Source organism: Zonotrichia leucophrys, chromosome 7 (assembly GCF_028769735.1).
Source record: "Zonotrichia leucophrys gambelii isolate GWCS_2022_RI chromosome 7, RI_Zleu_2.0, whole genome shotgun sequence".
NCBI lineage: Eukaryota > Metazoa > Chordata > Aves > Passeriformes > Passerellidae > Zonotrichia > Zonotrichia leucophrys.
Window position 1 is genome coordinate 5,447,897 of NC_088177.1, and position 27,330 is coordinate 5,475,226.

Consider the following 27,330-nt stretch of genomic DNA (forward strand, 5'->3'; position numbering starts at 1 on the left):
ACCAAAGTGGGTTGGTGGTTTTTTCCATTTATTGAAACTACAGAGTGAAATGACAGTTTGAGAGGTTAAATCCCATTCTGAGTTGCAAGTTAAGTTAAACAAGGAAAAATTTTGCTTTGATGAGTCCGATTTAAGAATGTTGCTGTAATGAAGGATAATTATGATGATGGAAATTAAGGACAGAATTATGATAATTGAAAACTCAGTTGTGGCAGATACTAAAGGACCCTGGAGTTCTGGGGCTGTTAAATATTGCCATTAAAATCCTGGTAATTAGAAATACTTGACAAAGGATGGGTGAACATTTAGTAGAACAAAATCTTGGGAAATAATTTCTGATAATCCTATTAAATTGCACACTGTAATGCATGTTTGTGTCTTCTGTGACTGAGGTATATCTTGATGGCATAGCTGCTTTCCAGCATCTAAACCTTCCATCTTACTACTTTAGAAATAGATTTAACTGGGAAAAAAAATGAGAGAGAGAGAGAGAGAAAATACTAGAAATATATTAAAAAACTTGCACTTCATCCCACTGCTCTAATCAAGCACAGACAAGATATATAAAGATCTCACTCCCATGAAAGCTAGGTTGTGACCTCATTTTTGGTACTGTACGACTGAAATGTCCCAGTTCCCCTACAGCTGTCTAAAGTTCATTTCAAGGATGTAGGGTATGCATTATTCCACTCTCTTTGGTGAATTTTTTTGGCTGCTTTTTCTCTAAGTAAGGGAACTGCTTCTATTTTCTACTTTGAGGCATCTCGTTAGTTTATTTGTCTTTGGGTTACAAGGAAATCTGATCATCTGTGTAGAGATCAAGTGCGGTGAAAGGCCATGTTAAAAAACGGGGAGATGTAAATTCAAAATTAATATTCATAATCTTCATAACCAGGATGATTAGGTAAGACTTGTATAGTTTATTAATTATTTTTAACTGTTTGAAAATGAAGTGTTGGAACACAAAGAAGAAAGGAATTGCTAGACTATTCCCATTTGACACAATTTAGAAGAATTTACCACTTGACCAGTAATTTTTCCTATTACTATAAGGTCCAATTCTGCAAACCCACAGCCTGGCAGCCCCAGTGCAGAGTCCTGATGTCCACAACCACATTCTGAAATATTTCTGCATCTCCAAATTCCCATCCTAGCCCTGCTGGGGACAGGGATCAGCTGTGCATGACTGATCCTGCTCCTGTCACCACTATTTTAACTCCACATTACAAACCTTGTTTCCCCCACAAAGAACACCTCCTCTCTGAGTGACATGTTTTTAATACACTGTTTTATCATTGTCAGATACAAGGATTTTATTGCTGAATTTTAAATATTGCATTTAAGGCACTTTTTTTTTCAGATTGCAGACATTTTGCATATAAATTGCCTTATATTACAAAAATTATACTCTGTAGTTCTCATGAGCAGTCTCATGTCTCTCACACTTTGATACCTCGCTGTGCATGGCTGAGTGGGTGGGATAAGTGCAACCCAGGCTACAGCTCTGCAGTACCAACCTTATGTCAGGCATGGCCTGTGCTGATTGTTTCCTCAAAGTTGAAACAGAATTTTGGGTCCCACCCTCAAATTTCAGCTGTATCTGCACTGTGGGTGCCTCAAAATTCTGATTTTTCTGAGTTTTCCTACCAGGGCCAGAATTCCAGAGACTGGTAATCTCCCACCAGCTCAGTGCAACCTGGCTGCAGGTAAAATGATAGAGCTCAAGGAAAGCTGCAGGTGAGCAATATTTAAAAAAAAAAAAAAAAAGTTAAGTTCTAAATATTTTTTACATAATATTCAATATTCATAATCAGTTATTGCTTTCTTTGCACTCTAATATAGAGTCACAAGACCTAAATAGGTATGACAAATTTCTGCTCCTGCTGGCATCAGGAAAATTACCTGCATCATGTTCCAGACTTTGGGTTCATATAAAGTATTCATGAGGATCCACAGCAGCTAAATTAATAAATATGTGCAGCAGCTCATGAAGTCTGCACTGAAACAAGTCATTCCTCACTCCTTTGGAAAGCCTCCAGATATTGCATCAGGTCACAACTGATTGAATATTATCAATTATTATTGAGCATTATTCAGCAAACAATTTTTTCCAACTTCCTTTGGATGATCATTCCCAGCTGGTGTCTGACCATGTCAGGCTTCAATGGCTTATAATAAAGAGAGCAAAAGATTAAGTACAATTTAAGAGAGTAGAGAGAGACTACACACTAAAAATGTCATTTCTCCTCTCTATCTCCCATCCAAAGGCACCAACACCATCAGATCTGGGATGAGGTTTACTTCTCCCTTGGGGAATCTTGCTCCATGGCAGCCAAAAACCCAGGAGAGGAGCTGATGTTTGTAGATGTGCCCAGCTCAGAGGGAAAAGGACAAAACACAGACTGCAAAAAGGAGATGGAAGAGAGAAACCAAATCTAATGAAGTATCTGCTCAGGAGGGGGAAAAAACAGAGCAGAATAAAATGTTACAAGAACTGAAAGAGAAATAAACAGCTTATTGCTGGTAAAGATGATGGGTAGTTGGGTTATCCCACATAAGCTGTGGAAAAGGCTGGAATTCCCAGGAGGCAATGGCACCACGAGGCCATGGCTCAAATACTGCTTGAAATTTCTGGAAAAGAGATCTTTCAAAGAGTTATTTCTTCCTGATAGTGAGAAGTGGATCTCCCTCATGTCACCAACATTTTATGCAAGACATAATTACTTTAATTCAATAGATCATAGAATCTTGTTCCAATCCCTCTGCCATGAGCAGGGACACTTCCTCTAGACCAGGTTGTTCAAAACCTCATCCAATCTGGCCCTGGACACTTTCAGGGATGGGGCAGCCACAGCTTCTCTGAGCAACCAGGGCCTCATCACCTTCACAGGGAAGAAATTCTTCCTAATATCCAGTCTGACCCTGCCCTCTGTCAGAGTGAAGCCATTTTCCCTCTGCCCTTGAAAAAAGTCCCTCTTCAACCTCCTTGTAAGTCCCCTTTGGGTACCAGGAGTACCCAAAGGGGATACTCCTTTGGGTACTCCGGATACCCAAAGGGGACTAACAAGAATATATCAGTAATATTCTTACTGATGTATTCTTACAAGAATATATCAGTAAGAGATATCAGTAACATTTATTTCTACAAGAAGGAATATCAGGATGCTGCAGGAAATAACCTGTGAATGCAACAGTGTGAGCTGTGAAATCCTGAACCAACTTTTCCTACGGTTGTTCTGTGCAGCCTGGCTGCTTCCCAGGGAGCTCAGAGCAGAGTAGTTGAAATAATACCACCATCTGCTGGGCAGCTGGGTAATTCAGGGAGTGGAGAGCTGCTTTGGAGAGGAGAGTGTGACTCCCTGTGTGACTCTGGTGCACACTGGAACATGCCTGGTAAGCCCTCATCACGTAATTCTTAATTATTTCTACTATTGATGCTTTCCCAGCTGCTTGCTGTGTAAGACTTAGCTAAATAGATAAAACAGACACATAACAGAACATGTCTGCCTTGCATGGCACGAGGAGGGAATTGGGGAACATTTTTCACAGCATTTCTGCGTGGGGAGCAGCACCCCTCCAGCAGCTGTGCCCTGTAAAAGATAAATGATGTTAATTCCATTAGGATATCATTTGCTCTCCCAGATGTGTTGCTCGCTCACATCCAGCCTGGGAAGCAGAAACCCAAAAATAGCCATGTCCACTGACAGCTTGAGATGCTTGCCACAGCCAGAGGTGGGGAACAGCTTGTCACAAAGGGCCAGGGATGGTTCCTGCAGGAATTACCAATGCAGCAGGGTCATTGCTGCTGGATGTGACCTCATTCCTGACCCAAGTGTTTCCAGGGAGGATGTGAGGTGCCTGTGACACATGGGTGGCACTCAGCAGCAATGAGCTGCAGAAAATAAGGCTGCCAGCTCAGCACACGTGGGGCAAGGCTCATCCTCAAACAGGGATGGACAAGGCTCTTCATCCTCTCCTGTAGCCCGAGGCACAAACAGGGATGGGTGCCTGGGGCTGTGTGAAGCTTTTCCCACCCACCAAGTGACCAAAGACCTGCTAACTGTTGGATCAGTGCAGAAAAGCTTTCGCAGGAATCAGGAAAAAAGGCTCAAGCATGTGCCTGTTCCTGTGGGTGACAATCTGCTGGGGGAAGATGGGGGACAGCCCCTGTGTGGAAAGTCACTGAGATTCCACTTTTTTGCAGAGGAACAGTTGCTGGAGTCACACAAGACCTGCCCCCACTCCATCAGCCCGTTGGTTTTTATGAAATTATAAAAGCTGTGACACCTCCAGCTATTTCAGACATCCATGGGGAAACAGGAAAAACTGGATGAAGTAATTCCATGTCCTGCTGGGTGACACTGAAATAAACAGAAAAGTAAAAATAACTCTAAAGATTAAATAAAAATAAAAAAAAAATAAAATAAACCCCCTAAAAAAGATATAAAAATAAAAAAATAAAAATAAAAATAAAATAAAAGTAAAAGTAAAAATAAAAATAAAAATAAAAATAAAAATAAAAATATCCTTCCACTATATTTATTCACTTATATTTACTTATAAATGAAAAAATAATAGCATCAGATAGCCAAGGTGCAACTTTTCCATCAGGAGCAGGAGCAACAGTAGTTCCCTGTACATTTATAATGATTAAATACCATTGGTGTCTGTCACACCTGGATGAAGCTGTACCATGAGCTGACTATCTTATCCAGAAAGGACCTGGCTGACAATTTTTAATGTGGTTTTTTACACCCAGTACCTGTCCCCCAGCTACCCTCTGGCTCATGACAAGATACCATTATATGAGATGCCCCTGCTTCAGCCCAGTTTCTAAAACAATGCAGAGAATGAGGTCAGAAAGGTTGAATTAAAATTAAGAGTTCATTACAACTATCAAGGAATTATTTTCCTTGAGCCAGCTAAGAGCTGTCACATTACTTAATACCACAATGCCAAATTATGGGAGAGATTATTGTAACATTGTCAAAATCCTAACCAAATAAAGTGGGGAGAGGATATTTTCAGTTCAGCTGTGGAATGACCACATCTGATCAATCCTGGGAGTATTTTTGACCTGAATGACCTTCAGGCTGTGACCTTCAGACTCTGCTTATTATATTTGTAATTAAATACAAATAAATAAATTTGCTTCTCCTGGAACAAGTCCTTCAGAGAACATTGTGTGGAGGAAGAAAATCTATTTAAATGCAGTATTACAGCTGGGTCATCTGAGACAGTTCTGTGTGCTTTGCAATAGCTTTTTTGCAAATATCAAGTGTCAGAATTTTTTTTTCCATATTTTCCTTCTCCAGTTTTTTTATTTAAAGTATCCTGTTTATTTTTGAAGTGTCACTTGAGCTATGCCATGCGTTATCATCAAGGCATGCTGCTGTAGTTAACCCAGGAAAATATTGTTTTCTGGGAAAACAGCACTAAAGCTATTGGTGCAATAAATTATTTTCTTTTGTATGGAGATCAAGTAATTCAGTGCTTACTTCAGAAAAGACAATACAACATACATTGGAGTCCATTAACAGCAACAACAAATCTTTTCTGGCTCTAGAGGCAGAATTAATTATTTACATGTTTCTCATTAACTTTTTACCTACTGTTAACAGTAGGTTTTTAAAAGAACCCCTTTCTCTCTGTGATCAAAGCTTTCAACAAGCCCATCCACAAGCATCATATTTAACCATTTTAAGTTATTTGCAGCCTGTCACCAAATGACATTAGCAATTTGTAGGAAATGCTGCAGGTATTCCAGAAATTCCAGAAAGTCTTTTTTGAGATGCCAATGCTTTCATCCACTGCCCTTGTGCTAATGTTAACATAAAATATCTTGTCTTCACCTTACAAAAAAATAACAAGAAACCTCATGAGAGAGTGGAAGCTGCCTGTAGACTTGAGATCCATGGATTTGTGGTCATGTATTTCCCTGGAGTTTAATCTCTGCTTTAGCATCTCCTGGTAGAACAGGTAGTGGAATCCTGGCCAATAGAAAATGGGTTCATATTGCTATTTTAGGGGAAAAAAATCCAAGTTTTTCCCAGCCAAACCTGGAGTCAGTTTTGGTAGGACAGTCTGAGAGAAGCTTGTGATAAAAGGGTCTTCATAATTAATCTGAAAATCTTACAGAATTGTAGAAATTCTCAGTAATTTCAGCCAAAAAATGGACCAAATTGCATTGTGTTTTGGTACCATTTTGACTCAGATCCTAAAACATAGAGGAAGCCAGAAATTATCAAAGATATTTCCATTTATTCTTCGATTGAGTTAACCCCTTAGACCCTCATGTATCCGTGAGCTCATGCAACTGAATCTTTTACTAATTGATTTGCCTTCCAAAGAGCTTAAATAAATCAAACCCAAAACCACAACAACAGAGAAGGTTAATATATTGGGAATTAGATTTTCAGATTCACAGATTCACACTAGAAAAGGAAGGAAAGTGGCTGCTGAGGTTGCTTTGCAGCATTGAAGTGCCTCATTCCCCAAATGCTCATCTCCAGTGCTGGGCTCTGCAGGGCCAGGGGGATCCTCACTGTGGTGGGCTTCATCCAAAAGCTGAAAACGCGGCTGATGCAACAGCTCCTGCTCCATGGAACAGCCAATTTCTGCTCTGTGACCCTCTCCAAACTCGAGGAAGCATTTGTGATGTGACAAAGCAGGCTGCTCGTTTCATCAGCACTGCCCAGCACCAGCTGCTCCTGAGGAAAGTTCAGCAAACTTGATAATGAGCACTGGGGGAATAACAGAAGTTTCCTCTTCAGCTGAGCAGTAGCTGGTTCATATCTTAAATATTTTATGTCCACTGTGCACTCAAAAATGCTGTGAAAGGTCTGTGCAAGCTCTTGGTTTTCATAGTGGTGTTTAGCCTATGTTAAGCACGCAGAGAAAATTCAGTGCTGTGTAATGCTATTGAATATCACAGATCTAAGATTTATTACCAAAGGAAATTGCATTGAAGGAACTTACTGGAAACAAAACAAAACCTGTGACTGGGTGATGGATGACTCTGTTCTCTAGTCTTACACCAATTATTTAACAAAGCATTTGTTACATTTGACTTTAGGCCAAGCAACGATGTGAGTTGACATTTTCTAGAATATTTTAAAGGATTGACAATTTGCAATGCATTAGCAAGCCCAAAAAAGAGCAAAGCACATTAAGATGGAGATATAAAATCAGATACCAACTTAGCCAATGGTGTTTAGTCATAATTTAGCCATTGGTATTAAGTCAGTTCTACTAAGTGTGCAGCAAAATGCTGTAACAAAATGAATCATAAGCTCCATGTCCCTTAATGCAAATTTTTGAGTTAACTCTTCAGCAAGATGCCATTACCTGCCGTGCTTACACGTTCACAACATGGGAGTCAGGAGCAAATCTGGCAGGTGCAAACATCTGCTTCTTTTTTTATAGCTGCAGAGAAGTGTCCTGTAACCCAGTGTGCTTCAACTTGGACCAGGAATTTATAAAGCTCTGGGCATGCTGGGGAAATTAAAAAAAAAAATAAAAAAAATCAAGTTTTCCTTCCTCCTGTGCAATTTTCTGAGGACTTATTTAGCTTCATGCAGGTTCTCTAGCTGGAAAAAGTTTGGCTGAATTTTTGAAAGGAGTTCTGCAGACCATTGTTTTAGGCTAATAAAATAATAAAAAAATATAATATATAGAATATATATTATATATCTAAATATATATATATTTATAATATATAGTATACATAATATTATAATGGACTATATATATTATAATATATATTACAATATAGTGCATATATTATATACACTATAATATATATAATATAATATAATATAATATAATATAATATAATATAATATAATATAATATAATTAATATAATATAATATATATTTAAAATATATATTTTATAGATTGATAAAATGTATAAAAATTTATATAATTAAAAATTAAAGTTTACATTTATAATTTTTATAAAGTATATACAATATGGTATGAGTTATAATATATAAAGTAATATATATATATAAAATAATAAAAATCTAATATGCTAATAAATATATAATAACAATAGATGTTATTATATATGTTACAATATAATAATAATTGTATATATGTATATATATATATATAATATAAATAAAATTAATATGTGCTAACAGGAAACACTGATCTGAGTGTTTTATTGTGGAAAACACACACAGAGCAGATCTGTCTTATTTTCATTGTGAGATAATTCTGAAAATGAGCTTTGAGCTGCTCTGGCACCAGCTTGAACCAAAAGGGTCTGGTCAGCCCCTTCAGAGCACTCAGCCAAAGGTGAGGGACAGAGTTAGTTGGGATGAAAGGAAAAAAATCCCCTTTTCTACACAGCTATTAGAGAAATAACTGCTTTAATGGCCTTTCAACCATTAAAAGGCAGAATTAGAGGCTGAATTGGAGTATTCAATTAACAAGCAGTCAGCTGTGTAAAGCCCATCATGTGACACTGAGGCTGTAAAATCCAAACAGGTAAATGTTTTTAAAGCCCTTAATAAAGTAAAAATGTTTTTTCTTGGGTTTGTATAAATAAACACCAGAATGCTTCCATAAGATTTGCTCTGATTCACCACTAATTTCATCTCCCTGCATTGCACTGGTTTGAGCCACAATAAAAAATAAAGCTGAAAACAGAAAAATTACCTCTGCTGCACTTGTGTGGTTTTCATGGACCTTCAGAAGAAGGAATTGCAGAATTTTTGGGTGGCTCACAGCAAATCTCATGTTACCAATCAAACTGAAAGTACAGAAAAGCACCTGGAGAAGGAAGCAACAGGAATAACTGGCTGAAGGCAAGATTATTAGAATTTTATGAATATTAGAAGCCAAGGGCCATTGCACTGAAGGTGAAATGTCCCTTAAAAAGGTGGCTAAAACAGCTAATCCAAAATGAGGTCATAAAAATGTCCAAATGGGCAACAAACAGAAAAAGTTGGGCAGAAGGAAAGGAATCATTGCAAAACTAGCCCGAGGGAGGTCTGTGTGCAGTGGGAGACAGGAAAGCAATTATTCAGGAGCAGCCCATTATCTACGGCCCAAAAAGCCACACAGGTTTGTAACACAGAGTTATGATTCCAATTTATGTGATATTTGAAATGAATACTTACCTTGGTGGGAAAAAAACCACATGAAATAAAACCTATTCCAGCCCCTTCATTGCCTCTAAAATGCTACTGGTCTATAACAATAAATATTATTCCATTAGTTTTATATTACTGGCTTTTCAAAGGCAGGTGAATTAGATGAGATCTCTTTACAAGAGATGAATTTAAGAGACAACTGTTATTTATAAGAGCTGAAATAATGTGTTTGGAGTGCTTCAGTTTTCATTTAACACCTGCTTTTTCCCTGCACACAATTTTCTTCAGAAAAATTCAGTAATGAATTGATTTTTACCTCTCTCAAAAGATGAAAATCTGGATTTTGCAAAATGTGTGGTGGAGAATACTGAACAGAGGAAGCCTTGTGGAAAATAAATTATTGGGCTGGCTAGAAATTGACCCTTAACTCCCATGAGGTCTTTCTGAGCTCTGTTGGAAACTTGCTTTTCCTGTGGGGTGATGTGTATAAATCAGATTAACTTCAGTGAGAGCAATGAAGTAAATATATCTGAGAGAATACAGCACTGTATTTCCAACATTTCAATGGTTTCTGGTGTTTCCAAGGTGGCCACTTGGAGGTTTATGACAGTATCAGCAGTAAAAGAGTGGAGATTTTGAAAACAGTGTCTGTGAGAGGTGGAGAGTCTCCCATCCATGGCTACATTAGGAGTTTATTTCAGCAGCTCCTGTTCCACCTTCTGAGGCAGCACTAACCACCAAATCACGTATTCCTAATAATTCTAATAATTTATCATTTAATAATTTTTGTTTCATACATAAACCAGAGGCTTATGAGGTATTCCACCATCCTTTTCTTCCTAAAATTGATATATTCTGTAAAATCCCAAAAGAAGCTCTAGAAAAAAAGCAAAATAAAAGCAGGGAGCAGCAGATCCCTGTGGATGAGAGTTGAGGTGCCATGGCTGATTTATAGGCCTGGAAAATATTTGCACTGCCCATATTATTCTTGTTCTGGGGATAAAGAGAGGATTTAATTCACTAGTGCTATCAATCTGTTACCTTTCAAGGCAGTAAATTCACTAAATTCAGTAAAAAAAGCAATTCAGCTTCGTGGAGTTGTTGTTATAATATATCATTTATCACTTACTGTATGTAAGTACCAATAGCACAAACATTTAAAATCATCAAAAGAACTATAAAGAGATGAAAGGAAAATGTTTCAGAATAAATCTCTGTCTTTCCCAAAGCAATCTACTCTGAGATAAGGTTGTAGAGTGAAACATATGTCACTGGGAGCTTGACATAAAATTCTTATTTGTAATTGCAAATGTTTTAACAAAATTGTTAAACCTCATTTCCTATTTGTGTATGACACAGACTGGAAGAAGAGGAGGAGTTTTAAAAGCACAGTTTGATGCCTTGGTTTCCTTTACAGGGATGCAATGAGGATTCTCCAGGGGATTTCTCAGGGATCCTGAAACAATAAATTATGGTGAGCATGCTATGGAGGAGCCTAAGTGTCCTCCTAAATCTGCTGGGATGCCTGTCTCTTAGGGCTTTAGACTTAATCTGATAGTGATGAAAACTCCCATTAATACTTATATTAACCCATCATCTCTGAAAAGAAATTTTATTTGCAGCATTTTTGCCTGGAATGAATGTGGAAAGGCAATTGAATCAAATTAGGGGAGTGATTCACACTGCAATAGTCACAATTCTCGCTTGTTCATCACCAATACTTGCATGTTTTTATTCATATCATTTATAACATTTTTGTACGCTCGATGTGTTTTATTTACTCCTGACATCTTTGAAGTTGAGAGGCAACACGGTGTGAGAGTGCAAAAATAACTCTCTGCCCCAGAGGGGCTATGGCAAGGACAGGGGCAGGAATCGAGCTCCCCACGAACACAACAGGAACACAACAGGAATGAACTCCGTGACCAACAGGAACACAACAGGAATTGAGCTCCCACGAACACAACAGGAACACAACAGAATGAACTCTCCATGAACACAACAGGAACACAACAGGAACTGAGCTCTCCATGAACACAACAGGAATTGAACTCAACATGAACACAACAGGAACACAGAACTGAGATCTCCATGACACACAGAACAACAGAATTGAACACAACATGAACACAACAGGAATTGAGCTCTCCGTGAACACAACAGGAACACAACAGGAATTGAACACAACAGGAACACAACAGGAATTGAGCTCTCCATGAACACAACAGGAACACAACAGGAACTGAGATCTCCATGAACACAACAGGAACACAACAGGAATTGAGCTCTCCATGAACACAACAGGAACACAACAGGAATTGAACTCAACATGAACACAACATGAACACAACAGGAACACAACAGGAACTGAGATCTCCATGAACACAACAGGAACTGAGCTCTCCGTGAACACAACAGGAGCACAAAAGGAATTGAACACAACATGAACACAACAGGAATTGAGCTGTCCATGAACACAAGAGGAACTGAGCTCTCCGTGAACACAACATGAACACAAGAGGAATTGAGCTCTCCATGAACACAACAGGAATTGAGCTCTCCATGAACACAACAGGAACTGAGATCTCCATGAACACAACGTCTACTCACACAGCCTCTCCCACAACATCAAATTGCAGCAGCCAGGGTGGGAAAGGAGGGTGAGAGAAGAGAGGACAGATGTGTGGACAGCCAGTTCCAGGGCTGGTTCCAGTCTGTTTCCAGTCCAAGCTGGTGGTTCTGCTCTGACTCTCATTATTACCCCTGGCTGGAACTCCTAGGAAGAGATAGCCCTGGAGAGTTTTGTTTTCTTCAAAAAAAGAAAAGGAAAAAGGCTGAATGAAATGGTTCAAGGGATGGGCAACACCTTTCCACTTCATGCCTTTCCACTGCTGATGCTGATGAAAACCTCCTGTGGAATGTCTTTCTGCTGCCTTTTCAAAGGAAATTCATTCCTAAATGGAAAGTTCACTCAGTAGGAAAATTCAGCCAGAAAATTTCCTGAGCATTAGTGACTGCGTGAAGGCTGTGAGGAGCCATTTCTTTTACTCTTTCTTTTGCTATTAGGACAAAATAAGTTCAAGACTTAGAGAGGAGAGGCAAAGTGCTTCAATAACACTTCCATAGTCATTAATATTAATTTTGCAGAAGAAGGATCAAAATGTAGTTTGTTTGGTTATTTTATCATGTATCTATTTCACTTAAGTTGCACAATAAATTATGTTTGCAGAGGCTGAAGCAATCCCTGATAGAAGGAATTCAGTCTTTCATACAGATTTTGTGGAAATCATATGCTTTTGTGAAAATGGATTCTGATGGGAAATCACCAGCCAGCTCCAATACACATAGTTTATACAAGAATGTACTCTTTATGGATAATTGGTAATTGCCAATCTCTTCCCACAGAATAATCATTTTTGGGTTTGAGCTGCTGAGCAACAGCAACCCTTCTCAGACATGTCTTGGGGCACTCTGGAGCAGAGGCAAATTGCAATGTGATTTATTTTGACATCTCTGCAACAATTTGGGGTTTTCCATTAAATAAGGAACTGATATGAATAATCCACATGCCTGTGAAGGTGTTCACAGGGGCCCGAGGATGAGGGAAGAGAGGAGGATCTGACTCCATGTTTCAGAAGGCTGATTTATTATTTTATTATATATATTATATTAAAACTATACTAAAAGAATAGAAGAAATGATTTCACCAGAAGGCTAGCTAAGAATAGAAAAAGAAGAAATGAATAATAAAGGCTTGTGTCTCGAACAGAGTCTGAGCCAGCTGAACTGTGATTGGACATTAATTAGAAACAACCACATGGGCCAATCACAGATGCACCTGTTGCATTCCACAGCCGCAGATAACCATTATTTACATTTTGTTCCTGAGGCATCTCAGCTTCTCAGGAGGAAAAATCCTAAGGAAAGGATTTTTCATAAAAGATGTCTGTGACACGTGTCAGTCCTGGCTGTGCCCTGGCACCTGGCAGTGGTGCCATCCAAGAAGGGCACTGAGGGGACACTCTGCAGAGTTAATAAGGGCACAGCTGAAGTTCAGGGTGGTCAGAGCAGCAAAACAGTGAGGAGAGAGAAACAGAGACTCCTGCCCTGCTCTGCCAGAGCTGGGAGGGCTCCAGGTCAGGTCAGGGAGCACAGCCTACCTTGGTCCATGCCAAGGGGCACTGCACTTACAAGGAGCTGATTTATTGCCTCTAATAGGTGCATTTATGCTGTCCCAGAGCCCAGGCATTCGTGCTCTTGCTACTCTGAAAAAGCTTGGAGATGATCATGAGGTTCCTGTATTTAAAGTCTGAAGTCCTGCATTTTTCTTCACTGGCTAATGAGGAGTGATTCTCTAAAAGAGTTCTCCCTCTCACAAGGGAATTAGGAGCTGGAAGAAAAACACACCAAATGATCTAATGTAGAAATCATTCTCTGCAACCCCAGAGCTCTGAGAAGGAGGACATGCTCATGTGTAATGAATTATTACCCTAAAAATCACAACTAGTTCTCACTTAAATGAAGAACTTGGTCCTCTAGATTACATACAGTACTCCTGGCATTATTTTCTGAAGAACCAGCAATGCTTTATTCTGTACATAAAACAGAGGAAACGCAAACTCTAATCACTGTATGCCCACTGTGTATTTTCCCAAAGTGGGCATAAATTCAGATGAATTTCTTCCCATTCCATGTCATCTGTGCAATCCTCAGGTAAGAGATAAGGAGCAGGTTTTTTTGGCTAATAAGAGGTTTGAATACTGCACTTTGGGGATCCTAAGATTTTTGACATCTCTCTAAAATATATGGACAAAGGTGACTAAAAGAAATAGGGAGAGAGAATCCCAGAACTGATCCTCTTCTCATCCCTGTTAGGAAAATCCTTTGGTGAGAAGGGTGCTGGGACTCAGTCAAAATCCATTATGCCAAACTTTCTTTCTGCTCAGGAGCTGTAGAAAGGACTGGAATAATCAGAGGACACTGCCAGCCCATACCAACAGAGAGGGGATTGCCCTGGGGGCACAGTGAGTTTATTTCTTGTCACTGGACTTGGCAGGTATTTTCAGTCAGGTGGAAAAAAAAAATACCAAAAAGAAGCAAACAGAAATGGACAGAGGAGAGTTCTATCAAGTGAAATGTGTAAATTCAGACTTGCAAAAAAAACTTTATAGTGAAGACATCTTTTCCCTCTGAAGAACACTGTCCTACTAGGAACGTGTGTGTACAGGCAGGGTCATGCTCTCTGTGTCACCTGTGAATAACAAATCTCTTCTCTGCCTAGAAAGCCACCCCAGGGGACAGCCTCATGTTAAGGGTATTCCTCATAGGAAGCAGAAGGAAATAAAGGATTGCACAGCTGCCTGCTGGCTGGAGTGCAAAAGGAAACTGCCAGCCACACTTTTTGAGAAGCAGAACATGAAACTCCCCTCTCCTTTCCTTCCTGGGGGTGCCCAAGTGGAAGGATGCTTCTCCCTGACCTTCAGAAAACATGTGAGGGATGGGATCCATCTCTCAGCACTCCTCTGTAACCCAGATCCTCTGTGGGCCGCTCAAACCTCCTACACTGACTCTGGAGCCTGAGCATCTCACACCTGGAGCACAGTGTCAGGCAGCCACATCTTTGGAAGCTTTTATGTGTTTGCATTTTTATCACTGTGTTATCATTCTCTTCCATCCTGACACTCAGTCCTGTGTCTGAAGAAAAAGGCAAAGATTGTTGCTTTTAATCCTCTTCCTCCAGCCTTCCTCCCCTCTCTGCTGCTCCCCCAGGCTGCTCCATCCTCCCTGCAGAGCCAGCCCATCCCCACTCTGGCATGCCAGAGGGATGTTCAGGCAAACTCTGCCTCCTTCTTACAAAGTGAACACATTTGAGTACCCAATGTGTGTCTCCATCAGGCAATTCTTGGCTGAGTCTGAAATGCTGCTGGCAGCTCCCAGCTGTGACTTTTGGCTTGTTTTACTTCAATATATCCATCCCCACCATTGAAAATTCATTTAATACTAGAAGGAATGGTGTCAGGAGAGAATTGTTCCAAGCATCCACTGCCCACACTTTACACCAATCTTCTATGGAGTTTCAGGTTCTCCTCTTATTCAGGTTAAGAACTGTGGAAACTGTGAGAATATTTTCTGATATTTTTATGCAGGTTCTTCATGGTTTTAGTTTCACTGTTTTGGTTTTTTTTAGGACATTTTTGAGGGGAAAGGAGAAACCAGTGTCATTCTTTTTTTCTGAATTCTGTAAGGTCTTATCCTGGATGGGGATAATGGGAAATATCTCATTTTCTGAGGTATTGCCATTGTTTGTCTTCCTGAAATGAAGGGAGCCATATCCAGCCCAGGGAAAATTCCTACTTGAGACAATGGGAAGCTTCAATTTCATCTTTACCACCCTCAAAGGCTCCCTTTCATTAAAAGGGAGAACACAGATAAGGGAATAAGAAAGTCTCCAAAATTTTCCCTTTTCTCCTATTGCCCTGAATACCTTCCACTTACTTTTTTTTCCTTTTTTTTTTTTTTTTCTGTAAACAGACAACTAAAGAGACATTGGAAAACTCTCTTTGTTGGAAACTGGTTTTGATTACCAATATTTTGGCAAGGATAAATCTCACCCTTCAACAGATTTCAGAGCTGTGCCTTTTAGGCCAAAACTTAAGAATCAAAATCCACACTGGACCCCTACCAGTGCACAGAAACTGCCACAGATAAATTCAAACATTAGCAGAGAAAGCCATAGAAAATTAAATATTGTGTACTGTTAAAAACAAATTATTTTTTCCATTTACAGGAAACAGACAGAGATCTCTTATTAAAAAAATATCAGAAATACTGGACTTGGAGTCTTGGTGATCCTGAAGGATATAATCTAAACATCAGTGAAATAAATGGAAAAAACTTCCAAAGACTCCCAAAGGGCTACAAGTCAGGCCTGCAAGATAGCTAATCCAATGAGACTGCTAAAACCATTCTATAACAGCAAAATCCAAAATCAAAATTAGGAACAAAGATTTAGAAATTTCTTCTTAAGTAACCTATTTTTTCCTCAAGAAATCCAAGAATAAACTCCTTGAGCATTGTAGTTAAGCCAAATGAACAACTTTTGAAACTCCATGGCTATACTGCAAAATATTTTTAATGGCTTGGTGTGTGCTTTTCCATGAAATGCTCCTCACAGTGATTTGTGTGGAATGTTTACAGTCTTGCATAATATTTTCTTATCAGATAATTCACAATATCTTCACTTAAACAAGCAGACACGATAAACTTGACAAGTCAAAGAAAAGGAGTGCTGGCAGGTATGGAAAACACTGAGCAGTGGGTGGGGATACAATATTTTCTAAATAAAACACTATGAGTGTAAATATCAGAGTATAAAATGCAATTCAACAGCAAATTCATCTTGCTTTGCATTAAGGTGGGAACTGCATTGTCACACAATAAACTCTGTTCACATTGAATAAAAGCAGGAACCATTTGGCAGCAACAGGGTCCCTTGAGAGACAAAACTTCAGAGAAATGTGATGGTGCTGAAGCCTTTTTGGGGCTACCTAAAGCAGAGGCCAGACAAAATTAAGAGAATAAAAAGTAGTTGTATTTATTGAAAGGCCTCCATGTACATTTTGGGCAGATGAAACCGCCCCAGGGGCTACACCCAGAATGGACCATGGGTCATGGGTTTTCTTAGAAGTTTGGACCATTTGAATATTGAGGGTTAATCTTCCAATTACAGCTTCAGGTAATGAAGTTATTTAGCCCCAGTTTTCTCCCCCCCTAACTCCCTTTTGTTTGCATCTCTCAGGGCCTGAGACAGGAAGGTGCTTGGTTCTCAAGCCTAGATCGGAATTGTTGTGTCTGACCAAAATGTGAAGACAGCAACTGACACAGGGGATGGAGTTCAGAGCTGTACACTAAAGAGCTGCAGGATTACAGATATATGAAAAATATAAAAGCTAAAATCCTAAAGGCACCAGAGCAACCTGAGTGATGGGATTCTTTGCTTCTCTGCTCCATTCTGTCACTCTGGCTGCTGTGGTGACACTGAAAACACCTCTCATTGCTCAGCTGTGACTGCAGTGATCTCCATTCAGTGCTGGCTGCTCCAAACCCTGAGGAGCAGCACGTTCCCAGCCCCAGCTCCTTTGGGATCAGCTCTCCCAGAGAGGCTCAGCCTGTCCTGGAGCTCAGGGACAAATCCAGGCAGCTGCAGCACAGCAGCTGCAGGGACATGTGTGCTCTGTGTGTGAGTGGGTGTGTGTGTGGCTGGAGGGCTTCCCTCCTGGAAATTCTGGCATTAATGACACAGCAAGCCCTCTCCAAGAGAGTGCATTGAAAAGAAAGAATGAAAGAAAGGCGGGGAGGGGGAAAAAAAATATACAGGCAGGCGGGCTGATGGCTTTTCCTGCAAAGTTTAGGACTTCAAAAGTTCACTTGTAAGCAAGTGCAGATGCAGGGATAAAAGCTGCCCTGGACACTATGCAGCAACTCCTTCCTCCCCATCAGCATCTCCAGCTCGTTTGCCTCTGCTGGATTCCCTTGCTGGCCATCAGTGCTGAGTCAGCGATATTAGGTAAGGATTTTGTGCTTTTTAATTACCTGATGGGTGTTTGGGGGATAGAGTTTGTGTGTGTTCGAAACTGAGATGATCTTGTTTACATTTACTTCTGAATGTGGGTTAGAGTGACAGGGGGCCATTATTGGAAAGTCTCTGAAATAGGATGGGAGTAAGGTTAAAATAAACAACTGAAGTAATGAAGAAGGTCACAGTGAAAGCCAAGCTCACAATGTATATTGATCATTACAGGACATTCCCTTTTCTTTGCTACATTTTTTTTTTAACAAAAAAAATTTAAAACCTGTGAAAATTCTTACTTCCTACTAGAGAAAAAAAAAGTAAAATTATTTAAGGAGTATACATAACATTTTCCCATAAATGGAATAAATGAAACAAACCATAAAAGAAGAAAATAAAAAGGCTTAAAATAACATTCTATTCCTTTAGGAAAGAATTATATACACCATATATCAGAGGAACATTATAGATTAGTTAATTACACATGTAATAATCATACACAGCTCTACAGCCTCTAGCAATAAAAAGTTCTTGAGTAATTTCTCTACTACTGTACACATTAATGTGAGTCTTGTGAGTTTGAAGGGGACATACATTTCACATGTGTGGCTTGTTTATACAGCTTTATTAATTGAACACAAAAATACATTGAGAATCATGTTAGACATTATTCAGCTAGTGAAAACTGAGTTAATAAAAGAAACTGAGAAAAGCAAAGGGCGTAGTGCTGTGAGTGATTATGGGTTCAGCCTTGGCAAACTCTGCAGAGGCACTCCCCCTTAAAGGAAATGTGTTGCAATATTTTACAGTATTTAATTCCAGCAGAGTCCCAACTGGTCCTGGCAGTGACTGTCAGCCAGCCCTCATTAGCTCTATGAAGATAAAACAATTTGGAGCTCTCCTCACTTGAATATCAAAGGGTCACCCAGAAAGTTCTCCAGGACTGAACTCAAAGCAAATGACCTTATCGCCTTTATCTTCAAACAATGCCTTTAATTTCTGAAACCTTTTGAAGGGTTGCCAGTTTTATGGAGTGTAGCAGCAACTTATCAGATAGAACAGGCTTTTCATCAGGGGGAAAGGACCTTTTAACTCCTGGTAACTAAGTAACTGTATTTGCCACTGTACTTTTCCTGCTGCAGGTAATATGTATGGACACACTTATTAAACTGGGAACACAAAGGAATTAAGTATTGTGCTGTCTCTTAGGTGATGCAGAAGGATTAATCAGGCTTGTTGTGTGGGTTTTTTTTCTATAAAGTGAACTTGGAGTAAATGGAACCGCTCAAAAAAGTTTCCATGCTGACAGATTGGGCTGTGAAATTACAAGGATATTAACAGAGCCATATGCTGTTTACTTCTGTACTCTAATAAACCTACTAATCCCATAAGAATTTAATGGTGAATAAGAAAGATCTGACCAAAGAGCTCTTTGCAGATGCTTTGTTGAAAAAAAAAAAAAAGATTATGAAAAAGTAATTTAAAGACTAAGGAAGAACTTTATAATCTTCTGCACTCTTAATTTAGGTAATGAAGCTCACTGTGAATGAGGGAATTCTCAATATTTGGGTTTTTACATTAAATCCCATGACTGAGAAACACAAAAATATTACCAGCAATACCCATAGCTGCTCTCTATTACAGAACTAAGCATCAGGGACAAAAGCAACTCAGTGAATCACAGATGTGGGAGGGCTGACACAGCACAGCTTGTCAGACTTTTCTGAGATGAAATTCTGTAAATAAGTCAGTCAAGAGAAAAAGGCAATAGATTTTTTTTTACAGTGGTATCTTACAGAAAAACATTTATCTTAAAACAGTTGCTTGTAACAACACCAGCAAAAAGAAATTTCTCCCCATCCCCTCTGGAGCCTTTTCATAATGTACAGCTGAGAAAGTTTTTAATTTGGATATGAGTTTCCTGCAAAGGTACCCTTGAAACTCCCAAAATCCACTGGGGCTTCACTGCAAGGTGTTACATATGTAGTAAACTCAGCTACAATTAATTGTTTGCAAGTTGACTCCTGTGGGTTTCCCTCAACTCTGAAACACACAAGAAGAAATTTGAGCGAATCCAGAGGTGGAGAAAGAGAAGAGAGAGGATGGTGCCAGGGGAAGGGCAGGTGCCTACAGCCAGCATGGAAAGGTGGTGTATTTTCCAGCGACCCAAGTGGTCTAATTTATTTAAGAAAGTAAATGGAAATAGTCAAAATATGGAAAATAGTTAAAATGGAAATAGGCAAAAAACCACTTGCAAAAACCACTCAGTATGTCTTGCAATTACATGAGTCCTGGTCTTGCTTTGTACAGGAGTGAAATGGAAATCAGAATATCTAATTTGCTTTGTGTTCTACCCACAAGCAGCCCATGATTTCACTGTGAGCTTCTGCTGTAAAACCTGAGTGCCATGGGCTGTCCATCCTGGAAACAAAACTCTGCTGGAGCTCAGAAGGCATTTCCCCATGAGTATTCCAAAAGGAACCAATCAAACTATTCAGGACTTTCCTCACCTGCTTCAAGTACCTGCCACAGGTGACAAACTCTCCCATCCCTTGGTCAGGCTCAGACATTCCACACAGATCTCCAGCAACTCCCTGGAGCCCCAGGGCTTCTTCCACCTCAGGGTCCCTGAGAAAAGAGGGGTCTGACCACCCCAGGATCTGCAATCCCTGGAAACAGCTTGCAGGGATCAAGTGGGTCTGGTCAGACCATTCCTGTGCCTCTGGAAATAGCCCTGGGATTAATCTGCCTCCCTGGCTTTGCACAGCAGACATTCCCAAGCAAACAACAACCCACTGCATGCTTTCCTGTGGAAGTAGAGCCAAGAGCCCTGGCCATGCCAACAAAATAGTAACCAGGGAGAGGAACAACCTTTACCATATGTTTCTCTCCCAACATTAGTTTTAGTCATCAAAAGTTGTTTACAGGCTAATATTTTATTTTCCTCTTTTTACATTTTTTCAATATCAAATACCACTATGACCTCACTGTCTGGAATTATCATGGAGTCCCAGAACAGTTTGGGTTGGAAGGGACCTAAAAGACCACCTGGTTTCAACTCTCCTGCCATGGCCAGGGCTGCCACCCACCAGATCAAGCCACTGGCCCAAATTAAGCCAGTTTGTATTTTTTCAACTAAGATAGAAATCTGAATTTATCTGATTTTGTGCTGTCAAAGGGCAGCAAGGGCTGCACACTGATTTCTGCTTGCTGATATTTTTTTGTTCCTTTTTGCCTGAAGGACAAGGGCTGTGCCACTTCAGGGAAAGTTCATTCATAAGGAAGGCAAAACTGGGCACTGTTGCAGTCTAGGGGTGAGGGAACCTCTGTCACCTTCATTTTTTGACTCTCTTGATCTGTACAGCTGTGCCACTATTGGATTTTTGAGTTTGAACTTTTCAGGGAAATATTTTTTTGCTCACGCATTTGCTTTTTAAACTTCTGATAAAAATTAATGATTGTCTTCAAAGTTATACAGGCTCAAAGATATGCTTGGTGTGAGAGGGCTGTCTCTCATCTGCATCTCCCAAGGATTTGTCTATTTCCCATTATCCTGCAAATGTGTAAGCTGTTTAAACCCCTTAGCAGCCATTTACTACTCTGCCCTGTGCTAAAATTGAGAATCAATTTATGAGACACCGCTCATAACAGTATAGGACATCCATAGCCAAAATGTTTTCTTTAATGGTCCAGTTCCTCAGAGTTATTTTGTCTCAGGATGCCAGACCTGAAGAAGCATTGTGCACATCCAGCTCCCCTGGCAATCGATAGGAGTGGAGACAAATCAGTGTTTGCTGCTGAGCTGACAAGACAGATCCCTGCAGAGAGGGAGCATCATCCCTCTGCCTCCCTGATGGCATGGGCACCTGCACTGCCTCAAGGTCAGGAGCAAAACCCTCTGCTGAGGCTGAGAGGGGTCCCAGGAGTCACCACCCAGCCCCATCAGCTCTGGCAGGGCTCAGAACTTGCACAAAAACTGTAAATTTGGGGTCAATAAAAACTCTCAGCCCCTCGCCACCCTCCCTGTAAAGCCTAAGTCAAATGGCCACACACAAACTCGAGGGGACACAAAGTATTTCTGGTAGGTTTTAGTCTGCTTAGCAGGTTTTAGGTGGCCAGTAATTGAAATTCCCCCCAAAATTCCCATTGTTTTCAATGAGAAATGATCCATTTGCCTCCCAAAATGCTGTAAGTTCTTTATCATACAACTACAGTAGGAGAGCAGAAGGAAAATTTAATCCTGAATTAGCTTCATTAGAGACAGAATTTCTTTTCCAATTGTTTCTACTTCTTCCTATACCACTTCTGTGGTGTACTAAAATAATTCAGGCTTTGGAAATGGCTCTTTTAATACATTTCATCCCTTTTTTTTTTGTGCCATAAGCTTGCTGCCTCAAAAGGCTGGGAACATTGTGGAAATACCATTTTGTTGATTTTGGACTGGGTTTGTACTTCATCTCTTTGAATTTTTTTGCTGGGATAAGTCCTCCAGGCAGCCAGATTACTGATTTTGTCTAAAACTTTGTTTCCCTGGAAGATTTGTACTGACTTTTTGGTATTTACTACCTGGATGAAGTTTGGACATTGCCGGTCCAATGCAATGGATATTGTCTGCAGAAATGGATATTGTCTTTAACATGGTTTGCAGCACATTGCTTGTTTAAAGATTTTGAAGCTTTTTTTCAAAGTAGCATATTTTACCTTTAGTTATGACCTTTATTAATGTCACTGTGACAGCTACATTAAGTGTTTTGCCTCAGGTAGAGATTATTTGTGGTGAAATCTGAAAAAACAAGGATTAGATTGAAGAATATTTTTATCTGTCTCTGAAACAGCACTAAAGCCATGTGTTAGTGCAGGCAATTGTTTGTACAGCTTTTCTGGGAAGAGTTTTCTACGTTAAGCTCTTAGGAGATTTACTTAATGAGAGTATAGACTCATTTGCTTCTTTCTGACACATCTTATTTTGATTATTCTGATGTCTATTTCTTTGATTGCTGTGTTCACACTGCATGGCATCCACAGGGAGCCACCAGGGAATATTCTACATATTGAAAGGGAAAAAAAAATTGATTGCCTAATATAGCTGAGGGATTGTAGTAGTCTGCTCTGCTCCTTTTGCTGGGTTTATATTAATTCATCGATTGAGAAGAAGTTTGCTTATTCCCCTATTTTTATTTTTTTTCCCTGCAAAGCAGCTTCCAAAAGCTGGATAGCAAATTATCTGCTTACCACAATAATGTAATGCATCTCCTGCGGTAGCTGAAGTGTTTTACAACTCGACTGTCCCTTGGCAGCTTTGTGTGCTGACTGCTTCAGTAAATGTCCCCTCCTGAAGTGTTTGTTAATCATTTCAGCAGCCACTGCTCTTCCCCCTGTCTGTGAAATCTCTGTCATCATAACTTTGGGAAACAGTTAAATTTAAAGCAGGTATCCCAATCACATCCCATCATTTATATGCACACACTGGTCAACTTTATCAAAACACAATTCCTATGAATTTGGTTAATAGAAGCTTAACCATGATTATATAAATCAAACAAAAAAAGCAAGAGCAAGAAAGGCACCCAAAGAAAATCTTCAAGTGATCTCAAAATACATCCAATATATTCTCTTGGCAGCCAGTACTCTTTTAGCCCATTGGTTTACCACTAAGCCATTTAAAAAACCAAAAAAACCCCAAAAAACCTTCCAAAAACAAAACAAATAAAAATACAAAACAAAAACCAAACTAAACAACAAACAAAAAACCCTCCACCTCTGAGTTCTGTAATTTTATATACCTGGCTCTGGAAGGGAGAACTTGTCCAAAAGTTATTTTTGCCCACAGGTAGAAAAACTTCCTTGCTAGGTATCTGGAATACAAAACTGGATGGTGCCCCAATTTTTCCTCCTCCTCATTCTAATAAGAAGAGGCAAAACATCTCCCAGTCTTTCTCTGCATTTTTTAAATGGCTGATCAACTTATGTTCAATTTGTCTCATAAGGCAAAATCTGTGAAACAAAAATAAATCTAGAAGATGATACAAAGACAAGAGAGTTCTCACAAGTTTCTGAAGAGCTCTCTAATGAGTTTAATGGTAAATATGAAAAATTACTCTGGATCTGAATGAGAAAATTCCTTCACAGAAAGGAGCCTGACTTATGTGAACACTTTCTTCCTTCCCATCTCCAATTGAGATTGTATTTTGCTGATGTTTGACCATCATGCAAACTTTTCATGGAATTTCATCTCACTGATATCCTGATATCACCTGCAGGTCTGTATGAAGAGCAAAGGAAGGTAAAATTGAGGCAGTGGCTAATTTAACACCTAAGGTAATGTTTTGTAAGTCATAACTTAATAATTAAAAATGTCTTTAGAATTAGCATATTAGACTTCACTGCATCCATCGGATGTGTTATTTGTTGATCAGGTCCAGGTACCAGATCAGACCAATTCACCAACATGATTCAGAGATTACATTAATCTTCTTTGTCCCTTTCCCCAATTATTTACTTTACAATCATCCGTAGGCTTGCTATAAAACTCCATGTCTGTGACTCAGCCTCCCTCAACAGCACAGCACAGATGCTTTGATTCACTCAGGCTGCCTTATCATCAGCTCTTTTCTTAATGGACTAGAGGAAAAAAATGTATAAAAATTCACAAAGCCATTTGCTCTGTTTTTTCTATAAGATCTTAAGATTAAAGCTGGCAACAAAGACATAAACAGGATGAAATATAGTTAATTTGTTGGTTTCCTTCTGCAAGAAATAGAAGGAAAATGAAGAGAAGGCTATTTCCTATCCCATTGTACCTGGAATCCCTCTTCAAATGCTAAAATACATGGATATTTGATTTTCTGAACATGTAAAAGGCAGGATAAAGGTCTAAGAAATCTATCCTTTTCCCTTAGCCAGCCCAGAAGTTTTTGCATCCAACAGAGTCTTGTGAGTGCCAGACACCCACATCCCATAAACTTCCTGGAGCATTTGGGCTTCTTTTCTGCCATATTATCCTTTCTCCCATATTATCCTTTAATATGGGAAATATTATCCCCATATTATCCTTTATTATCCTTTTCTGCCATATTATCCTTTAACTCACAACTGTTAAATATACAAACCCTCCAGTTTCAGATAATTTTCAGTCTTTTGCCAGGTTTATTTTTTTCCAATTGATCATGGAGCAGAAATTCCCTGGGAGAGCTGGAGTGGCTCAGAGCATTCCCAGGCTGGAGCAAAGATGCCCTTGGCTCCCCCTGCCCTCGCTGTGTGTGGGTTCAGGGCAGGACAGGCTGTGCCATCCCCTGTGGGCTCAGCAAATGCCCTCACAGGGCTCAAGGAAGCTTTGCTATTCCCTTGGGGATCAGAGCACATGGAATTTCTCAGTGCTGGATGTGTTCAGGATGAGGTTTGGCTCAAGCCCTGTCCTGGTGTGAAGGCTTTGGGCTCTCAGCTCTGATGTGTTCAGGAGAGCTGGGCTGGGGCTGCAGGCAATCCCTGCACAGCCCTTGCATCTCCCAGAGGGATTTCACAACTCCTTGCTCCTCCTGACATGATTGCTGCCTCACAGTGCAAACAGCTCTGACATAAATCATAAATCTGCTTCCTGCCCACCCCAGTCCCTCGCTGCTTCTCTGCCTTTCCCCAATAACTGATATCTTCATCATGAAAATCCCCCACAGTTATTCCTGCTGCTTCCTAAAATCTGCTGTCCACGAAGATTTCCTGTTCTGTTTGCTATTACCTCTACTCTGCATGGGTGTGGAGACACTTTCTCTCATTAATGCACCTCTGACAACGTTATCCATCTGCTGTTTCCAAACAACTTCATCTTCTGTCTTAGATCTGGGCTTGCAGCTTTCCTCCTGAGAATACCAAGCACCCCCATGAGGTGTTGGAAGGATGTGAGGGGACCTGGAGAGCTGTCCTTGGTCAGCCCCACCCTGGTCCCAAGGCACAGAAACCCTCACAAGGGCAAAAAACCGTGTAGGAATAAGGCAGGAGCTTCTTTACCATTCAGAAAAGCTGGAGGCAGAACCCCTAAGTACCTGATTAGCTGGAAAACAACCAGCTCTGGAAACAAAAATCTGGGGTTTGTGGTAGCATCAGGTTTTACTTTTTAAGACCCTTAGAAGACAACTTTAGGTTGTTTTCAATGGGGCTAAACTGAGTATGGAACTAAAATACTGCAATCCTAAAAAAGGTGGCACAGGTGGGGACCTAAGGACAGGGAACATCCCTCTGGCCTCCAGAGTTATCCCTGCTCCATGCAATAAGCACAGCAATTAGTGCTGCAGAAATGCTGCAAGAAAAATTACAGTCACAAAAAATAAACCTCACAAATCACAAATCCACCCATTAAGGGGGGTTTTGCCTCTGAATTCCATCACTGCTGTTACAGCCCAGCTCCTCACTGTGATTATCTGCATTATTACAGCTTATGTGATTGCCCAAAGAGCTCCTGCTTCAGCAGGAGCAACCACTGCTGGTCCACACAGAGAGCTTTTCTTCTGTCTGATTGCTGCAGACAACTGCAAACATTTGGAAATTTGAATATTTTTCCACTGAGACATAACCAGGAGAAGCCAAAGTGTTAACTGATATTTTGTTGATCACTGCTGACAGGACAGATGTTGTGTTTGAGGATACAGGAACAACTGGATCAATCTCTTCTGTCACAGACAGGTGCCCTCAGAGCTGCTCCATCGATTATGCCACAGAGAAGATCTTATCTGAACTGCTTCACTTTCTATTAGCAATTAAATACATCTTGAAATGAGGGCTTTGGTGCCAGTGTCCCTGTGTGCAGTAAACGTATAAATACCTGTGATGGACAGAAGCCTCAATCATTCTATAATATAATGAATATATACTATTTATAAAAAATAATAAAGCAGTTCTGGCATAGTTAGATGAGTAAATAGACTAATCATCAATTGATCAATACATGTTATTTTGGTCAAACCTCATGCTAAAGTACCTGAGCCTTCAAATTCTTCCTTTCCTAACATAAAACCTTCACCAACAACAAAATTTGTATTCAAATTTCTATAAAAAATTTCATTACCAGCATGTAAAATAAGCAACACTTAAAATTCCTGACCAGCTCTAACCACAACATACTTTTTATTTTTTTTCAGAAAAATGAACAAGCTGAATAAAAGGGGCAATACATTTCAATTTTAGTAATGATGCTTGTTTGTGAGTCCCCAGCAATGCAGAAAGGAGTGATTTATGTTCATTTGTGCTTGGGAAGCAATGCTTTAAAACACAAATTTTCAACTTCTTTGTTTTAATCAGAGGTCCTTTTATGCCAAAAGAAAGCCACGGACTATCCTGCACTCCCTATTCTTTTATGCTGAAGGGAAGGCATAAGGTAACTAGATATTTTGCATGAAGAAAAAGGGATAAAGAGAACCTGATTTCTATTTTACAAAGAGCATCATTTTGCTTAGGGCACGGGATTCCTTAATTTGGGATGTTCTGGAAGGTTCCTGGAGCTGGGGCAGCAGGCACACAGCAGACAGGGATGTATTGGTGCAATTTCTGTGTGAAGGGCTGGGGGTTCCTGGCTTATTTCTGACATGAGCTGAAACCTGACATCTTAAGAGCCCTCATAACTTAAATAACATTTCAGTCTATAAGATATTCCTGGGAACACCCCTTTCCT

At 39.8% G+C, this 27,330-nt stretch overlaps 1 protein-coding gene across 1 annotated transcript in view; it reads left to right on the forward strand.

Annotated features, from left to right (window-relative positions):
• Positions 1-17,575: 17,575 nt before the first annotated feature.
• The window catches only part of LOC135450331 (von Willebrand factor D and EGF domain-containing protein-like), a 171,261-nt gene continuing 161,506 nt past the window's right edge, over positions 17,576-27,330 (forward strand). The window contains exon 1 of the mRNA XM_064718392.1: positions 17,576-17,669. Coding sequence (XP_064574462.1) covers positions 17,576-17,669 — 94 coding nt within the window. The remainder of the gene's footprint in view (positions 17,670-27,330) is intronic.